This window comes from Mastigoproctus giganteus, chromosome 12, assembly GCF_048544385.1.
Source record: "Mastigoproctus giganteus isolate SK-2022 chromosome 12, ASM4854438v1, whole genome shotgun sequence".
In the NCBI taxonomy this organism is placed as follows: Eukaryota; Metazoa; Arthropoda; class Arachnida; order Uropygi; family Thelyphonidae; genus Mastigoproctus; species Mastigoproctus giganteus.
In genome coordinates, this window is record NC_143586.1 from 117,462,788 (window position 1) to 117,482,689 (window position 19,902).

A 19,902-nucleotide genomic window follows, 5' to 3' on the forward strand; every position below is an offset into this window, starting at 1 on the left:
TGGCTCATGGTGTCTTGTCAATGATATACAGGACTTTTTCTAGAAGGGATAAGGAGGTGGTTATCTCCTTGTATAAGGCAATTATCAGACCACATCTTGAGTACTGTATACAGGTCTGGAGGCCTCATTTTAAGAAGGATGTAGAGCTGTTGGAACGAGTACAGAGAAGGGCAACAAGATTAGTGAATGGAACAATGGGTTGCTCTTATGAAGAAAGGCTTAAGTTTTGCAAATTACAGTGTCTGGAGGCTAGGCACCTGTGAGGTGTTCTGATTGAGGTGTATAAAGCCTTGATTGGTTTGAGCATGCTCAATGCTGATGGGATTCTTCCTCTTGCTCAGAATAATCGCTTGAGAATGCATAAATTCAAATTGAGGAAAGATGGTTGTAGGATAGATGTGTGGAAGTTCGCATTTAGCCGGCGAGTGGTTGATTGCTGGAACAAACTTTCATCTGTCGTTGTAGAAGTTTTTAGCTTATTTGGAGTGAGTGGTTGGGTGAAATAAGGTTTTTTTTTTTTTTTTTTTGGCTGATGCTATATAAGCTTGCTTTCTTGCATCGTGTGCCTTTGCTAATTTATATGCATCCTGATAATTTTTATGCATCCCATGCATTTTTATTCTCTGCAACGAGTCTCATTAACTCATCTACCATCCATTTTGCCCTAAACTTGAACAGTGTTTCTTAATTGGTATAAAAAGCTTAGCAGCTTCCCAGATTACTTTCTTGAATGCTTCCCATTTAAAATTTGCTGTTGGTAACATCATTAGTTGGTCCCATGGTATAGATTTTAAAAACTGTCTGAGACCCCAATAGCCACCTTACAAATTTAAAAATCCTTCCTTTTACCCCTCACCGTAGTTACATCTTTAAATTAATCCCCCATCAAAACACTGCGTTCACTGTCTCCTAATGGTTCCTTTATCTGCAGATTCTTAAAGCATGAAGAATCTTTTTTCTTTTTTTTTTTGTTAGTTGTTGGCGCATCGGCTTCTGTGACCATAATGCACCTCCCAAAGTTTTTGCATTTTACTCTGATCCAAGCCCGAGGCGGGATTCGAACCTGCGACCTTTGGGTTGCCAAGCAGGTGCTTTACCCAACTGGCTAGCCCAGTCAGCGCATGAAGAATCACTGCTGATAATTATATCAAGAGTATAACTCTCTCTAGTTGCCTCTCGAACATGCTGCTGTAGAAAACAATCATCCAGTAAAGCCACAAAAGCCTTGCTAATGTGGGAAGGACCAATCCACAAGTTCCAGAGGCACAATATGGCCTTAGCAGCCCTTGTGCCTTTAAACAACATACATATCAACCAACAAGTTCCAGTCAATATCTGGGAAGGTAAAATTCCTCATTTTAAGACAATCTGATTTACTGGTCCACTCTATTTCTCAGTACAATTCACTGTATTCATCAGAATCATTAGGCCTATAACACAATACTGCTCTTAATTTTGCTTTCTCAGTGCTTAAGTCACATTGAATTAACTGAACATTGTGGTGCCCACCCATGTCAGCTGGATGCAGTTCCTTAGATTTTGTGTATTTTTTAACTAACACAACGTACTCGTCTAATTCCAATTCTGCATTCCTTATCTCTCTCTATGCCGCCACAACTCTAACCCCAACAATATCTGCCTTCGATGTCTTCAACAGCACCTCAAATTCATCAAATTTATATTTACTGTGCTATTAGCATTAGGAGAGGCATATGATGCAAGAAAGCAAGCTTATGCAGCAACAGCCGAAAAAAAAGAAAAGAAAAAAAAAAAAAAATGCTCCCATTTAACCCCTCCATTCATTCCAAATACCTGTCCAGCTTAGCCTTAAATTTATTTAGGCTATCAACTTCCACAACAAAACATGGAAGTCTGTTTCACCAATCAACTACCAGCTGGCTAAAGGCAAACTTCCGCACATCTATCCTACAACTGTCTTTCCTCAATTTGAGTTTATACCCTGAGCAAAAGGAAAAATCTCATCAGCACTGAGCATGCTCAAACCATTCAAGGCTTTATACACCTCAATCAGATCACCTCACAGGTGCCCAGTCTCCAGACACTGTAATCTGAAAAACTTCAGCCTTTCTTAGCTTTGGTGGAGATGCAAGTATATGTGGACCTATTGTTACTCTTAGTTATCCTAAGCCACCCACTAAGCTTTCATACCACCTAAGAAACATGGTTCAAGGTTTAGGCCTAAATGAATGTCAGATGAATTAGTGAGGCTCGTGGCACAGAAGAAAAATGCATGGGATGCATATAAATTATCAGGCGGCACAGAAGCCTGGAGCAGATATAAGCTAGTCTGTAATCAAGTCATAAAGGAAGTTAGGCAGTTGCTCAAAGGAAATGCTCAATTGCATTTCAATAGAAGCAGTGCCAGAATCATTTTCACCTCTGCCAGCGGCTACTGTTAATCTAATAGTCAGTGTATCCCCCCCTCCCAAAGCTAGCAGTTTAAGTTCTGCCTAAGTTCTTCCACATCTGATTTGTTTATATCAATGTGCAACAAAACTGTAACCTGGGCAGTCTTCTCCATAAACCCATAAACAGTGACCATTTCTTCGTGGATTGTTTTGGTTATTTTACCTCACAAAAAAAGAAAAACTAAATCACTGATCTGTATTTCACTTTAACCAGTGTGACACGTCTTTCAGTGCTGCAAATAAAAAAAAATGAATTGTCAGATAAAAACCAAAATTTGCGTACTTGCTATAAAGATTACAAGATATCTCTATAGCAAGAAAAAAAATATTCATCTTTTCCAAAAGTAGCTGATGCAAAAAACATGCATCATAACTACTTTTGTGTGAATAAAATATTTTTTGAATCCCTCCTTTCATAAATTTTGAATCATTTTTCTGAACCTAATACAGTCATTCAGAGTTGGTTCACACAGATTAGATATATAGGCCTTTCTTCATTATTAAAAGATGAGGAAATATCTAAAAACTCCAAAAAATAATCAAGAATATACTTCAGTTTTTCCTAGTTGTATATTTTCTATTGGTTTGTCTTTTCTTTTCTTGCTTCTACTGGATAATGTCAATAGAGAAGACCCTGGTAAAGTTAAAGATGATACTGGTAATATTTCAATTGATTCTTTTACTTCTTGGCTACGTTGTTTTGTTTTTGCAATGCTACTAATTTTTCTTATTATCCTCAATTTTTAAAAGTTAAAATTGCACAATTAGCCCAAATACAACAAATGCTTAATAACATTTTTTTTTAAATTTGTTGACTACTTCACTTTAAATATAAACTTTGGATCTCTTGATCAGCAGTAATATATCATGAGTGCATCTGTTGACTGCTCTTTTACAAAAAAGTTCTGTTTGATGTCTTTCTATGACTAGATGACACTAAACACTCTAAGGCTTAGTAGCACTTCTCTGAACTGAAGATCTGCTTATTTTTTTTTTTTTTTCCTTAAACCAGAAATATAAAATGAATTTTTTTAAAAATTCATATTCAAATATTTAAACCTAATATAATTTGGAGTTCATCTATGATCAATGGTGATATGTAATGAAATGAAATGTTTAGTATATATTTGTGTATATTTCTCAGTTCAACTGTGCAATAAAAATGCACTTGTAATACCTTTTGTTATAATCAATAAAAAGATTTTCATTTTTGTGTTTATTTGCAGCCTACTTAATTTTTGAGAATTAAGCAAGCCTGTAAACAAAATAACAAAAAATAATTTAATTTGGATTAATAGCAAAAAAAAAAAAAAATAAATAAATAATAATAATAATTTTCTTCAAATACTTAAATATCTCATGGCTCCCTAGGGGGCCGCTGCCCACAGTACGACAAATACTGCGCAATGGAAATTTAAGTTTTGGCAATCTTAGATAAAGAAATAGTCCTGCAACAGTAGAGTAATAATAACAACAAAAATAACAACAATAAGAACAATAAAAACTGCAAATACAATTAAATACTTATACTTACTCAAATTTTCAATTCTACAAATGGCATTATTACTGAGATTGAGAGTGTCCAGCAGCTGAAGACTTTGCAGGTTCTCTATTTTGCTTATAAGGTTCTGATGAAGATAAAGAGACCGCAATTCTAAGAGTGCATCTAAATTTTCTATCTGACGTATACCATTGCATTCTAACCACAAACATTTCAAGCCAGTATATTCTCCTAAGTTTTCTATTTTTTCAAATCCTATTACATAAATATAACATGGAAAAGGTATAATATAAAAAAATAGTAAAAGGTATATTACTAGTACCAAACAGCAGTGATTAACTAAATGCCAATAAACAATAACAATAAGAGGTTCTCTGATGATATGGGTCAAAGTACTGCTTGCAGTCACCTCAAGAATTCTAGTATGTTGCCACCCTCAGAACACCTTATCAGCATCAGCTGATGATAAGACGTCTTGAGATAAAGTTTGGAATACAAACCCAAATAACTAAAAAGGGGAAAACTGTGGGGAAATCAACTACAGAAGATTACTCAGTCTTAACTGTGTTTACACTAATCTCAAGAGTGTTGCCAATAATATGGCTGAATTTCAACTAATGAACAACTAATGCTCATATAATAGGGCTAACAGAAACATTGGTGCCACTTGGAAATTGGGGATGATGAGTTCCACTATGGCATGTTTAATGTATTTAGGAAAGATATGGAAGATAGAAGGGGTACAGGCATCATGCTTCTTATCAAAATCTGAAGTTATCATCTGAAGTTACATTGAATCATCTGAAGTTACATTTTCCAGCATAGAATCCAAGTTAGTTGGAAATGAAGATATAATGAGAGAGGGAGTAATCTACAGACTGCGAACATTAGCATCAGCATTAGTAGAGGCATATGATGCAAGAAAGCAAGCTTATTCAGCATCAGCCAGAAAAAAAAAAAAAAAAAAACCCCACTTCCACTTCACCCCTCTGTTCGTTCAAAATACCTGTCCAGCTGAGCCTTAAATTTGTTTAGGCTATCAACCTCCACTACAAGGGATGGAAGTCTGTTCCACCAACCAACCACCCGCTGGCTAAAGGCAAATTTCTGCACTTCTATCCTACATCTGTCTTTCCTCAATTTGAATTTATGCCCTCTCAGGTGATTATTCTGAGCTAGAGGAAGAATCCCATCAGCATTGAGCATGCTCAAACCATTCAAGGCTTTATACACCTCTATCAGATCACCTCGCTGGTGCCTAGTCTCCAGACACTGTAATTTGCAAAACTTAAGCCTTTCTTCATAAGAGCACCCCTTTGTTCCATTCACTAATCTTGTTGCCCTTCTCTGTACTCGTTCCAGCAGCTCTACATCCTTCTTGAAATGAGGCCTCCAGACCTGTATACAGTACTCTAGGTGTGGCCTGACCATTGCCTTATACAAGGATATAATCACCTCCTTATCCCTGCTGGAAAAATTCCTGTATATCATTCACAATACTCCATGAGCTACTCTTGCAGCCCGTCTGCACTGCTCAGAGAACTTCATATCTGCCTGCACAACCACCCCCAAGTCCCTTTCATTCTCTACCACTGTCAGTGTAGTACCACAGAGTTGATACGTTGCTCTGGGGTTGCTGTTTCCCATGTGTAGTACATTACATTTGTCAATGTTAAACTTCATTTGCCTCCTCTCAGCCCATCTGCTCAACCTTTCCAGATCCTGTTGCAGCACCATAGTGTCAGTAGTGTCCTTGACAACCCTGCCAACCTTTGTATAGTCTGCAAATTTGGACATTAAGCTTGATTTACCATCATCAATATCATTTATAAATACAGAAAACAACAATGAACCCAACACTGAACTCTGAGGAACTCCACTAATAACATTAGTCCACGTTGAGCAGTATCCATTGATTACCACTCTCTGTCTTCTGCCACTCAACCATCCCTTTATCCATAGCAGCAATTTGCCTGCAATGCCACACTGCTCCATTTTGTGCACCAGTCTTCCATGCGCAACAGTATCAAAAGCCTTTCTAAGATCCAAATATAAAATATCAAAGTTATTCCCTGCATCCAGTTCTTTTGTGACTACATAATAGTATCCAATCAAATTGGTCAGGCAAGACTTCCCCTTAACAAAACCATGCTGTGTCTGAGCTATAACTGAATTCTTGTCTAGATGATCCTGCAGTGCTTCTTTAACCAGTGCCTCCATTAATTTTCCTGGAAACGAAGTTAAACTAACAGGTGTATAATTACTTGTGTCAGCCTTTGATCCAACTTTGTGAATTGGGGTTACGTTTGCACATCTCCAGTCTATGGGTACCTCCCCTGAGTCCAAAGAAGCTCTCATAATTATGGCTAGGGATTTGCTTACTTCCTTTGCTGCCTCCTTTAATATAAATGGATAGATCCCATCCACCCCGGGTGCCTTTTTTATGTGTATCCTCAACAATTTCTCCTCCACTTTCCTCTCAGTTATTAGAAAATCATCTAGCTCACTACCAATGTTTACTTCACCTACGACATTCCACTTCCTGAATAACTCCTCATGTGTGAATGTAGATGCAAAATACTCATTTAGATTGTTAGCCACCTGAGCAGGATCCTCAACTGTTGAACCATCAACATCCAGTGGACCAATCAGATTCATCCATTTCCTTCTTGAGTTTAAATAGGTAAAGAACTCTTTTCTGTTTTTCTTTGCATTCTTTGCCAAAGATTTCTCATAATGTGCCTTTGCCTGCCTAATCTCCTTTGTGACTTGGTTACAGACCAACTTATATCTATCATAGACTTCCATGTTACCCATTAATTTGTATGTATCCCATGCATTTTTCTTCTCTACCATATGTCTAATTAGTTCATCTGACAACCATTTAGGCCTGAACCTTGACCAATATTTCTTGGTTGGTATGTAAAGCCTGGTAGCTTCCAAGATTAGTTCCTAGAATGCTTCCCATTTTGAATTTGCTGTTGATAACATCATCAGTTGGTCCCACTGTATAGAATTTAAATACTGTCTCAGGCCATCATAGTCGCCTTTACGAAAGCAAAAACCCTTCCCTTTACCTTTGATGGTAGTTACCTCCTTAAGTAAATCCCACTTCAGCACACTGTGATCACTGCCACCTAGTGGTTCCTTTATCTGCAGATTCTTAATGCATGAAGAATCACTACTGATAATCAGATCAGGAGTATTACTCCCTCTAGTTGCCTCCCGAACATGCTGATGTAGAAAACAATCATCCAATAAATCCACAAAAGCCTTGCTAGTGTGTGAGTGACCAACCCACAAATTCCAGTCAATATCTGGGAAATTAAAATCCCCCATTATAAGACTCTCTGATTTACTGGCCCATTCTATTTCCCTGTACGGTATCTTATTATATTCATCAGAGTCATTAGGCCTATAGCACACTCCTACTCTCAATTTTGATTTACCTATGCTTTAGTCACACCAAACTGACTCGACACTGCCCTGTCCATCGATGTCGACTGGCTTCACTTCCTTGGATTTTATGTGTTTCTTAACTAATAGCATAACCCTTCCTCCCTTCTTATCCTGCCTATCCTTTCTGTAGACGTTGTACTCCCCAAATTCCAGTTCTGCATTCCTTATATCTGTGTGACACCACGTCTCTGATATCCCAACAATATCTGCCTTTGATGTTTTGAGCAATACCTCAAATTCATCAAATTTATTTACTAAACTCCTAGCATTGGTGTACAGACAAGTATACATGCACCTGTTTCTATTCTTAGCTACCCTAACACAACCCATGTGTTTACTTGTATCGCAATGACTTCCAGCAGTCTCTAAAATATCCTGCATCTTGTTTTTCAGGCTTCTGCTCATTCCAATAGAAGCAGTGCAAGAATCTCTTTCACCTCTGCCAGTGGCTACTGTTAATCTATTAGTCTTTGTCTCCCCAAAAGCTAGCAGTTTTCCGACCCACCTAACACTGCCTCGATAGCATCAGCAAATATTCTTGCACCCTTTCTATTTAAGTGTATACCATCCCTGTAGAAGCAATCTCTCGTGTTAACAAGTACAGTCCAGGCTGAAAAAAATTCTACCCCTTGAGCCTTGCACAATCTTTCCAGGGCCGAATTGATCGACAAGGCTCTCATCATATACTCCCTCCTATCGTGTCTGGGCAGAATTGCAGACACTTTCAAATTCAACCCTAATTCACGGCTTTTTTTCAACAGTGACCTGTACTTGTTAAGTAATTCCGCTGGTCTCCTACTCTTAATATCATTAGTGCCAACGCGTACAACTATATCACCTTTTGTGCCCTTAAAAATGATATCCGCTCTACAACGTCATCAACCTTTGCCCCTGGCAGACATACCCTGGTCCTGTTCCACCTATCCTTTTTACAAAGCATGTTCCCCATTTCACTGACAATAGAGTCACCAACAACTACTAGTTCCTGTGGGACCAGCGCATTCTGCCTTGGGGGCTGCCTCAGTGTTGCAAGATGACCAAGTGCAACCTCTGGCGTTGATGTGGGCAGCTGAGAGCTTGATGGGGCCCTCAATTTATTTTCTTCGAGGGCATCCACCCTGTCCTTCAAGGTCTCATATAGGCACATAACAACGCTGAGTTGTCGCCTAATTTCCTTGCACGCCTTGCATCGTGCACACACAAAGACATCCCCCATGTCAGTATCATGTCATGATGTTTGCGGAGCAATCGTACCCGATTGCTCCGCAAACATCAAGCAAACAGTGCATCTTAAAAGGCTGTGATTCAGAGGGCAACTGCCCCCCCTCAGTTCTCCCCTGAGCCACAGCACTCCCATTAGCTTGAGCCTTTTGCTTTGCTGCCCTGGTCTAAGTCATGATTTCGATTTAATGTCAATAAAATTACAATTTCAGAACAAAATTAAAACCTTAAACTTGTATCCTAACACAGTTATAACGTTATATTTATTTTTCAGTATCGAGTGTTATCTACAAGTTCCCTTTATATAACTTCCATATCAAGTTATGTATTAATTATTTGTTATGTTTGTACTCTAAATCGTTATATATATATAGTTAAAAGTACAATTTAACTGACATTGAAGTTTAACAAGATTAATAGATTTAGTGATTAATTAACAATATTATATTATGCACTATACTATACAAAGCTAATGCTATCGAATTCAGTATATGCTGTATCGTGTTACAATGGCGGTAATTACGAACGGTACTTCTACGGACTCTTTAAGTATTGATTAACTTCCAAATCTCGCTGTCTCGATTTAGAATAAACTAAGGATCCTGACTAGATCTATAGCTACTTATAGATAATAATTTGATATAACAATTGGTTAATAAATCGGCTAAATATGGTTAAAAACCTCTCGTTAAACGGAGCTGCAATTTGTAACACATGGATTTGATACCATTACCGATACTAAGTAATACCCACAAAATCTCTATCAAGTTAAACTTTAAACTAAGTATCGTAACTAGGAATATAAAACTACTCTAGAAAATAAGTAAATATGCCAATTTAAGCTAATAAAACAGAAAATAAATAACATGTTGAAGAGTATGACAAGTCTCTATAGGCAGATGAAATGGGCATGCAAGGGTGAATGTCTTATTATAGGTAACTTTAATCTTCCCCAGATTGATTGGAATAAGTGGGAGAGGAAACTCACCATGGGGAAATTTTTTTTAAATAAACTAGATGATTATTATTTGTACCAGCATGTTAGAGAAAATACTGGATAATATCCTTGACCTCATCATTACTAATGAATAAGATGACATCACAGCTGGAAGATGAAGAAAGATGTTGCAGTAGTTAAAGGCACGGGTTCTCCCCCAGGGGCTCACATCTGATGGGTATAGGCTTGGCACACCCAGGGTCCTGAGCTGAATCTCTCTCTCTCTCTCTCTCTCTCTCTCTCTCAGGAAAACTTGGGAATTTTTTTGTCTGGTGCAGCATAAGCTTCAGACTTCCTTGCACCAAATGGCTAATAAAAATAATAAAATAATAATAATAATGATAACTTTAGAAGAGACATCTTTGACAGCTTAAGGCACAAGGAATACATCTGAATTATGGAATACTTTTAAATCAAAAATCACAAAAGTCATGAACACTTGCAACAATACAAGTATCTGTATTGTTGCAATCCACATTATAATTATATATTGTTAGGCGCTGCTATACATGTTTTCACATCAATAATTTTCTGAGCAGTGAAAGGAACTGAATTTGACACTGCTGTAGCCTTTGCGTTCAACGATGCCAAAGTCAAATGCAGAGCACTGTCAAGGGTATCGAGAAGCCAACCTAACAAAATAAAGATGGAGGTAGCAATGAGTGTGTGAGAATGACAAAGACTATCGAGACTGCTCAAAAGACAAACAGAAAATCAAGCAATGGATATGTAGCAGTGCCTTCAACCAGCAATGCCATTCCATCTAACAACAATGTACCAGAAGTGAGTATTAATTTTGTACAACAGAACATTTCTGCAATTGCAGAGCAGATGAGATTAGATGATCAATCTCCTTTTCCTTACCCCACCTGCTATTTACATAAGAAAGCGGATCAAGAATTAGAGAGAAGATTTATGAAAAATGATTGCTGTTCTGTATGCTATATTTGCTATAGGGTTCAAAACTGACACAAAGAAATCAGATGCTAAAGGTGCACCACAGATACGCACTGCATTTCCCAATTATGATGTTGGTGGTAACCTTGTGTATTAGCATTAGCATTACTAGAGGCATAAAAAAAAAAAAAAAAACCCTTCCACTTCACCCCACCGTTCGTTCGAAATACCTGTCCAGCTGAGCTTTAAATTTATTTAGGCTATCAACTTCCACAACAAGGGATGGAAGTCTGTTCCACCAACCAACTACCCGCTGGCTAAACACAAATTTGCGGATATCTATCCTACATCTGTCTTTCCTCAATTTCAATTTATTCCCTCTCAGGTGATTATTCTGAGCAAGAGGCAGAATCCCATCAGCATTGAGCATGCTCAAACCATTCAACCCTTTATACACCTCTATCATATCACCTCGCCGGTGCCTACTCTCCAGACACTGTAATTTGCAAAACTTAAGCCTTTCTTTGTAAAAGCAACCCTTTGTTCCACTCACTAACCTTGTTGCCCTTCTCTGTACTCGTTCCAGCAGCTCTACATCCTTCTTGAAATAAGGCCTCCAGACTTGTATACAGTACTCAAGTTGTGGCCTGACCATTGCCTTATACAAGGGAATAATCACCTCCTTATCCCTGCTAGAAAACTTCCTGTATATCACTGATAAGACACCATGAGCTACTCTTGCAGCCTGTCTGTACTGCTCAGAAAACTTCATATCTGCCTGCACAATTACCCCCAGGTCCTTTTCACTCTCTACCACAGTCAGTGTAGTACCACAGAGTTGATATGTTGCACTGGGGTTGCTGTTTCCCATATGTAGTACTTTACATTTGTCAATGTTAAACTTCATTTACCACCTCTCAGCCCATGTGCTCAACCTTTCCAGATCCTGTTGCAGCAGCATAGTGTCAGTAGTGTCCTTAACAACGCTGACAACTTTTGTATCGTCTGCAAACTTGGACATTAAGCTTGATCAATATTATTTATAAATACAGAAAACAATAATAGACCCAACACTGAACCCTGAGGGACTCCACAAATAACATTAGTCCACGATGAGCAGTGTCCACTGATTACCACTCTCTGTCTTTTCCCCCTCAACAACCACTTTATCCATAGCAGCAATTTGCCTCCAATGCCACACTGCTCCAATTTGCGCAGCAGTCTTCCATAATATCAAAGTTATTCCCTGCATCCAGTTCTTTTGTGACTGCATCATACTATCCAATCAAATGGGTCAGGGAAGACTTCCCCTTAACAAAACCATGCTGTGTCCAAGGTATAACTGAAGTCTTGTCTAGATGATCCTGAAGTGCTTCTTTAACCAGTTGCCTCCATTAATTTTCCTGGAACAGAAGTTAAACTCACAGTTCTACAATTACTTGTGTCAGCCTTTGATCCTCCTTTGTGATTTGGGGTCACATTTGCACATCTCCAGTCTATGGGTTACCTCCCCTGAGTCCAAGGAAGCTCTCATAATTATGGCTACGGGTTTGCTTACTTCCTTTGCTGCCTCCTTTAATATAACTGGATAGATCCCTCCACCCCAGGTGCCTTTCTCGTTTTTATCTTCAACAATTTCTCCTCCACTTTACTCTCAGTTATTACAAGATTATCTAACTTACTGCCAGAGTTGAATAGACCTCTGGCATTCCCCTCACTGAATAACTCCTCATGTGTGAATGTCGATGCAAAATATTCATTTAGTTAGTCAGCTACCTGAGCAGGATCAACAACAGTTGAACCATCAATATCCAGTGCACCAATCTGATTCATCCCCTTCCTTCTAAAGTTTACATAAGTAAAGAAGTCTTTGCTGTTTTTCTTTGCATCCCTTGCCAAAGATTTCTCATAATCTGCCTTCGCCTGCCTAATATCCTTTGTAACTTGGTTACAGATCAACTTATATCTATCATAGGCTCCTGTGTCACGTGTTAATTTATATGTATGCCAGGCATTTTTCTTCTCTGCCATATGTCTCATTAGTTCATCTGACATCCATTTAAGCCTAAACCTTGAACAATATTTCTTAGTTGGTATGTAAACCCTAGTAGCTTCCAAGATAAGTTCTTTGAATGCTTCCCATTTTGAATTTGCTGTTGGTAACATCATCATCAGATGGTCCCACTGTATAGAATTTAAATACTGTCTCAGACCATCGTAGTCGCCTTTACGAAAGCAATAACCCTTCCCTTTATCCCTGATGGTAGTTACCTCTTTGAGTAAATCCCACTTCAGCACACTGTGATCACTGTCACCTAGTGGTTCCTTTATCTGCAGATTCTTAATGCATGAAGAATCACTTCTGATAATCAGATCAAGAGTATTACTCGCTCTAGTTCCCTCCCGAACATGCTGATGTAGAAAACAATCATCCAATAAATCCACAAAAGCCTTGCTAGTGTGTGAGTGACCAACCCACAAATTCCAGTCAATATCTGGGAATTTAAAATCCTCCATTATAAGACTCTCTGATTTACTGGCTCACTCTATTACCCTGTACAGTTTCTTATTATACTCATCAGAGTCATTAGGCCTATAGCACACTCCTACTCTCAAATTTGATCTTCCAGTGCTTATGTCACACCAAACTGACTCAACACTGCACTGTCCAGCGATGTCGACTGGCTTCACTTCCTTGGATTTTATGTGTTTCTTAACCAATAGCATAACCCCTCCTCCTTTCCGATCCTGTCTGTCCTTTCTGTAGACACTGTACTCCCCAAATTCCAGTTCTGCATTCCTTATATCTGTGTGACACAATGTCTCTGATATCCCAACAATATCCACCTTTGATGCTTTGAGCAATACCTCAAATTCATCAAATTTATTTACCAAACTCCTAGCATTGGTGCACACGCAAGTATACATGCACCTGTTCTTTTTCTTAGCTACCCTAACACAACCCATGTGTTTACTTGTACCCCAATGATTCCCAGCAGTCTCTGAAATATCCTACATCTTATTTTCCAGGCTGTTGCTCATTCCAATAGAAGCAGTGCAAGAATCACTTTCACCTCTGCCAGTGGCTACTGTTAATCTATTAGTCCTTTTATCCCCCCCCCCAATCTAGCAGTTTTCCGACTCACCTAGCACTGCCTCGGTAGCATCAGCAAATATTCTTGCACCCTTTCTATTTAAGTGTATCCCATCCCTGTAGAAGCAGTCCCTTCTGTTAACAAGTACAGACCAGGCTGAAAAAAATTCTACCCCTTGAGCCTTGCACAACCTTTCCAGTGCCGAATTGATCGACAAGGCTCTTGTCATATACTCCCTCCTATCATGTCTGGGCCGAATTGCAGACACTTTCAAATTCAACCCTAATTCACGGCTTTTTTTCAACAGTCACCTGTACTTGTTAAGTAATTCTGCTGGTCTCCTACCTAAATATCATTAATGCCAACGTGTACAACTATATCACCTTTTGTGCCTTTAAAAGATGATATCCGCTCTACAATGTCATCAGCCTTTGCGCCTATAATAGCTGCAGAGGATCACTTAAGAACAACAACATTCCAGCACTCCCTAATTCGAACAGCTTTATCTACCCAGAAATTCCATCGCATTTACCGAAGTTGGATTTGGCGACAGAGAGGTTTATTGCTTACCATTCATGCAAATAAGGTGCCTAAGACATGCATACGGATTATCGCATTCTGGTTCTAGTAAACAATGTGCCTGTTTCAGTCAACATGTCTATTGCTTGCCAAGGGAGATTGACTGAAACAGGCACATTGATCACTTGGCCCAGAATGTCATATTTTCCTTATGCATGTCTCAGGCACCTTATTTGTGAATATAAAATGCAAGAAAATACACATGTCCAGCTATTTTATCGGGTTAGTAAGAAAGGTAGTGGTTAGAACGTGGCTTCAATATTTGTTCAAAATTCCTCTCTATTGACTGTATCAAATCATGATAGATCAGTCATTCTTTGATGACAGTCACATGTAAATTAATTTGGCAAAAGAAGTCATAAGCGAAGCTGTTCTAATCAAGGCAAGTTTCATCGCCCAACAGCAAATTCTGGAGCAGCGATAAATATCTTAGAAATGCCCCAGGTGAAACTAATGTACCGCAGAGCTTACTGTTTGACAGGCATGCAGGGGAACTGTCCTTTCCAAGCATTTATCTCAGCCAATTCAGAATGTTCAGGGAGAGAATTTGTGTGTGACTCCGTTCATGATGGCAAAAAGCGAGCTCAGACGATCTGACTGATGCAGTGTTACTCCATATCATTTCCTTTACATGGCAATGAAGATAATGAGATTGAGAACAAGGGATTTTGAAGGTGGCTTTCAATACACAGGTTATAAAAATGAGCTGTGAGCAATTTCAATCCAAAGAATGCATCAACAGCTGTATCAAAAATAATTTGGCGTTACTAAGGGCAATTCCAAACTCAACCTACTACTGGACTCAACGTCAGCTCAATCTGTTTGCTATGATTAGACAGCTTGGTAAAACTACAATGTTCTTGACTGAGTGCCAATGAAATCGGTTGGCTGCACTTGCTTCAGCAATTGTACAAGTTACAGAATAAGGGGTGCAATATTAGTGAGGGATGAGGCGAGTGACATGGATTTCATGCAGAAGACGAGCTAAACAAAGACGGTAGATTGAAGAAGATTGTAGATGCAATTATGAACATATTGCAAGTCGAAACATTACAGCCTGTTTAGTAAATTTTACATGGTCAACTTTTTGATGTGCATAGTATTTCAACATCGCTTTAGTGCACACGCCCACATTTTGCTGTGGCTAAATAATGCTCCCAAAGATCCTTTGGGCGAAAACAAAGAAGACAGAATCAAAATGATCAATAAGTTAGTGTCTGTCTTCACTCGCGAGGCTTTGGGGAGCATCAAGCTTCAAACTCGCAAACATGTTACAAGAAAATAACGCCAGATAAACGACAGATGTGTTGATTTGAAGCACCATTTATGCTTTAACACATGACAGGTGATCCAAATCGGCAAAATCATGCTGACACATCATTTCCGTGTCACAAAATCGTCATTTCCATGGAAAATCACCATTTCTGTCATTAACACCTGCTTTTTCCCCTTTTAATTCATTATTCTGTCAGAATTTTGCAACACATCATTTCCATGTCAAAAAGTCATGACAAATTGGTGCTGCCAAAGACGTTTTCACATCAAAAAAGTATTGCAGGGGGAGGATGACAGTGGGGCTGGCTGACCGAATACAGCAGAAAAGGAAAGCATAGGATACTTACAAAGCGATGAAATGTACTGAAGCCTACAACGGGAACAAGTTGATCTGTAATAGTACCACAAATAAGGTTAGGGAGGCCAAGGCTGGGCAGGAGCTAAGCACCATTTATAAAACTGATTTCTATTCAAGATATTTGATCTTGGATAGAAATCAGTGTCATCGAAGATAAGCAGAGAAGGAGAAGAATCCTTTTTGTAAGATATATGACGGGACTGAGTTTTAGAACGCCTGAAATCAACTAAGTTATCTTTGCCCCAGGGTAGAATTATCTAAAATTAGAATTTAGGGAATTAGTAGTGGACATTTGGGAATTTGAAGCTGTTTGAGTTGAGCAAAGTTTCTCAAACTGGAATGCGAAATTCAATGTGCTAGCATCAGCAAAACTACGGATAAGATTTCAAGTTAATGGAAGTAGGTCATTATTATACAAGAGGTAAAGAGTGGGAGAAAGAACTGAACCTTGGGGAATACCATCATTAATTGGGAAGTTAGAAGGCAGAGCTCTCTCGAGAAATGGTGCCTTAACGTGGCGAGAGAGTTTGTGTATGTTAAAGAAACTGAAAGCTATACCGTCGGGAGCTATATGCTCCCAGAAGGGCCTCCCATGGCGGAAAGGTTTCAGTGGAGACGTCAAACGAAACCCGTTTCAAAAGGTCCACACACGAAGGCAGAGTCATCTACCAACATCTGCAGTGAGCGATCAGAGAGAAAACCAGACACCAAATTACATAAAACAATTGGAACCCATGCAATGGAAGCTTGCTTGCTTGCATCATTTGCCACTATTAATAATAATACTAATACAACACTAGATGGAAATTTGTTCCAACAGTCAATTATTATCCAGCTAAAGACAAAGTTTGCAACCATCGTTTCTCAAAGTAACTTTATATCTCCAATATGTGTGATGTCTAAAGAACAGTAAGGATGCCATTAGCAATTAGTTTACTCAAACAATTCAATGCTTTCAACATGTTAGTCAAGTCTCTCTATCTCTCTTTCTGTCCTTTCAGTTGCCTAATTTCTAAATACTGCAATTTACAGAACTAAAGAGTACAAAAAACGTAATCTTCAGTTCTATAAATAACATATTCAGTTCTATATGCAATTTTTAGAACTGAAGAGTACAAAAATAAAGTACTCTTGATACCTTTTGTGCCTGTGACTAATCTTTCTTTTCTGTGCACCTGCACATTAGCATTAGAAGTGGCATATGATGCAAGAAAGCAAGCTTATGCAGCATCAGCCGAAAAAAAAAAAAAACCCTCCCATTTCATCCCTCGATTTGTTTCAACGACTGTCCAGCTCAGCCTAAAATTTATTTTGGCTATCAACTTCCACAACAAAAGACAGAAGTCTGTTCCACCAATCAACAACCCACTAGCTAAAGGCAAACTTCAACACATCACTTCTACAACAGTCTTTCCTCAATTTGAATCTATGCCCCCTCAGGTTCTTAATCTGAGCAAGAGGAAGAATCCCATCTCAACCCATTCAAGGTCTTATACACCTCAATCAGATCGCTTTGCAGGTGCCTACTCTTCAGGCACTGCAATTTTCAGAACTTAAGCCTTTCTTGGTAACAGCAACCCATCTGTTCCCCTCACCAATCTTGTTGCCCTGCTTTGCACTCTTTTTTTTTTTTTAGCAACTCTACATCCTTCCTAAAATGGCTCCAGACCTGTACACAGTACTCTAGGTGTGGACTGACAATCGTCTTGTACAACGGGATAATCCTCTCCCTGTCCCTGCTAGATATTTTTTTTTTTTTTTTTTTTTAGCAGCATTAGCAACTAAGGCCATATTGCTCTGGGGATATGCAGTGGTCATTCCCTGACCTTACCACATCCTCCGTATTTGGTGGTCACGGGCTCGAACCCCAGTCTAATGAAGAAGCATGTCCTACACACTACTGTTCCTGCCCACCTGGCTACTGAGATGCTATCCCTGCTAGCAAAATTCCTATGTATCATTGACAAGACTCCATGACCTGCCCTGGCAGCCCATCTGCACTATTCAGCAAACTTCATATTTGACCGCACAATTACCCCCAGGTCTTTTTCACTTTCCACTTCCCTGAGTGTAGTAGCACACAGTTGGTACGTTTCTCTTGGTTATTCTTGGTTTCTCTTGCTACCCATATGCAGTACTTTGCATTTGTCAATGTTAAACTTCAGTTGCCACTTCTTATCTAGCCCATTTGCCCACCTTATCTAGATCCAGTTGCAGTAGCATACTGTCTTTGCTGTTGTTAACAACCCTGCCAACCTTTGTGTCATCTGCAAACTTGAACATTAATCTTGATGTACCTTCATCAATATCATTGATGAATACACAAAACAACAATGGGCCCAGCACCGAACCCTAGGGAACTCCAGTAATAACATTTGTCCGCTGATTACCACTCTCTGTCGTCTCCCACTCAACCATCCCTTTATCCATTGTAGCAACTTACCCTTCATGCCATACTTCTCCAATTTGAACAGCAGTCTTCCATTTACAACAGTATCAAAAGCTTTCCTGAAATCCAACTATATGATATTAAAATTATTTTTGACATTCAGTTCCTTTGTGATCACATCATAGTGTCAAAAAAAATTGGTCAGAGAAGACCTCCCTTTAACAAACCCATGCTGTGTCTTAAATATTATTGCTGTCTTGTATAGATGATCCTGCAATGCTTCTTTAACCAGTGACTCCATTATTTTCCACAGAACACAACAACAAAACGTTAAACTAACAGGTCTATAGTTACTTGTGTCATGTGTTGAACCCCCATTGTGATTTGGTGATACATTTACACACCTCCAGTCCATGGGGACCTCCCCTGAGTCCAAGGAAGCTCTCATAATTATTGCTAAGGGAATTATCCATTATGCTTACTCCCTTTACCACTTCCTTTAATATAACTGGATAGATCTTGTCCATCCCCAGGTGTCTTCCTTATGTTTAACTACAGCAATTTCTCCTCCACTTTGCTCTCAGTTATTACAAAATCACTTAGCTTCCTGTTAGAATTTGATAAACTTCTGGCATTCCCTTCATTGAATAACTCCTCATGTGTGAATGTAGAGGCAAAATACGCATTCAGTTTATCAGCTACCTGAACATGATCATCAATAGTCAACCCAACTATGTTAAGTGGTCCAATTTGATTGATTCCTTTCCTTCTAGAGTTTACAGAAATAAAGAACTCTTTGCTGTTTTTCTTTGGATATCTTGCCAAAGATTTCTTGTAATCTGCCTTCACCTGTCTAACCTCCTTTGATACTTGATTACAGACAAGCTTATATCTGCTATAGGCTTCTGGGTCATGTGATAATTCATGTGCATCCCATACATTTTTATTCTCAGCTACGTGCCTCATTAATTCATCTGATATCCATTTAGGCCTAAACCTTGAACAGTATTTCTTAGTTGGAATGAAAAGCCTAGTAGTTTCCAAGATTAAGTTCGTGAAGGCTTCCCATTTAGAATTCAAAATTGGTAACATAATCAGTTGATCTCACTGTACAGAATTTAAAAACTGTCTGAGTCCACTGTAGTCATCTTTACAAAAGCAAAAGCCCTTCCCTTTAGCCTTGAGGGTAGTTACATCTTTAAGTAATTCCCACATCAGTACCTTGTGATCACTGTCACCCAGTGGTTTCTTTATCTGCAGATTCTTAATGCATGAATAATCGCTACTGATAATTAGATCAAGAGTATTACTCCCTCTGGTTGCCTCTTGAACATGCAGCTGTAAAAAAAAGTCATCTAATAAATCCAAAAAAGTCTAGCTAGTGTGTGAGCGACCAATCCACAAGTTCTGTTGTTGTTGTTGTTGTGGGGGTTTCATGGCGCATAAGCAACTTTGGCTATAATGCGCCTATTCATTTATATTAAAGGAAAAGGGGAAAGAATCGTACTGTCTGAAATGTCCTTAATCAGAAAAGATTAAAAATTCTAATTTGCTTCAGAAAACGGAAGAATTCAGATATATTTGCCTTGTCACCTATCAAATTCTCTAGGGTTATTGGTTGTTGAAGGATAACCAGTGATTGCAGGGTTGAAATTCTGTCTTGTTTATAATAGGGGCAGTCAATGAGAATGTGTTTAACTGT

The 19,902-nt window shown here is 38.8% G+C and overlaps 1 protein-coding gene across 1 annotated transcript in view; it reads right to left on the bottom strand.

The window, feature by feature from the left end:
* The window catches only part of dtr (defective transmitter release), a 675,513-nt gene that overhangs the window by 451,701 nt on the left and 203,910 nt on the right, over positions 1–19,902 (bottom strand). The window contains exon 4 of the mRNA XM_090385868.1: positions 3,964–4,185. Within this exon, the coding sequence (XP_090241994.1) occupies positions 3,964–4,185 (222 nt within the window). The remainder of the gene's footprint in view (positions 1–3,963; positions 4,186–19,902) is intronic.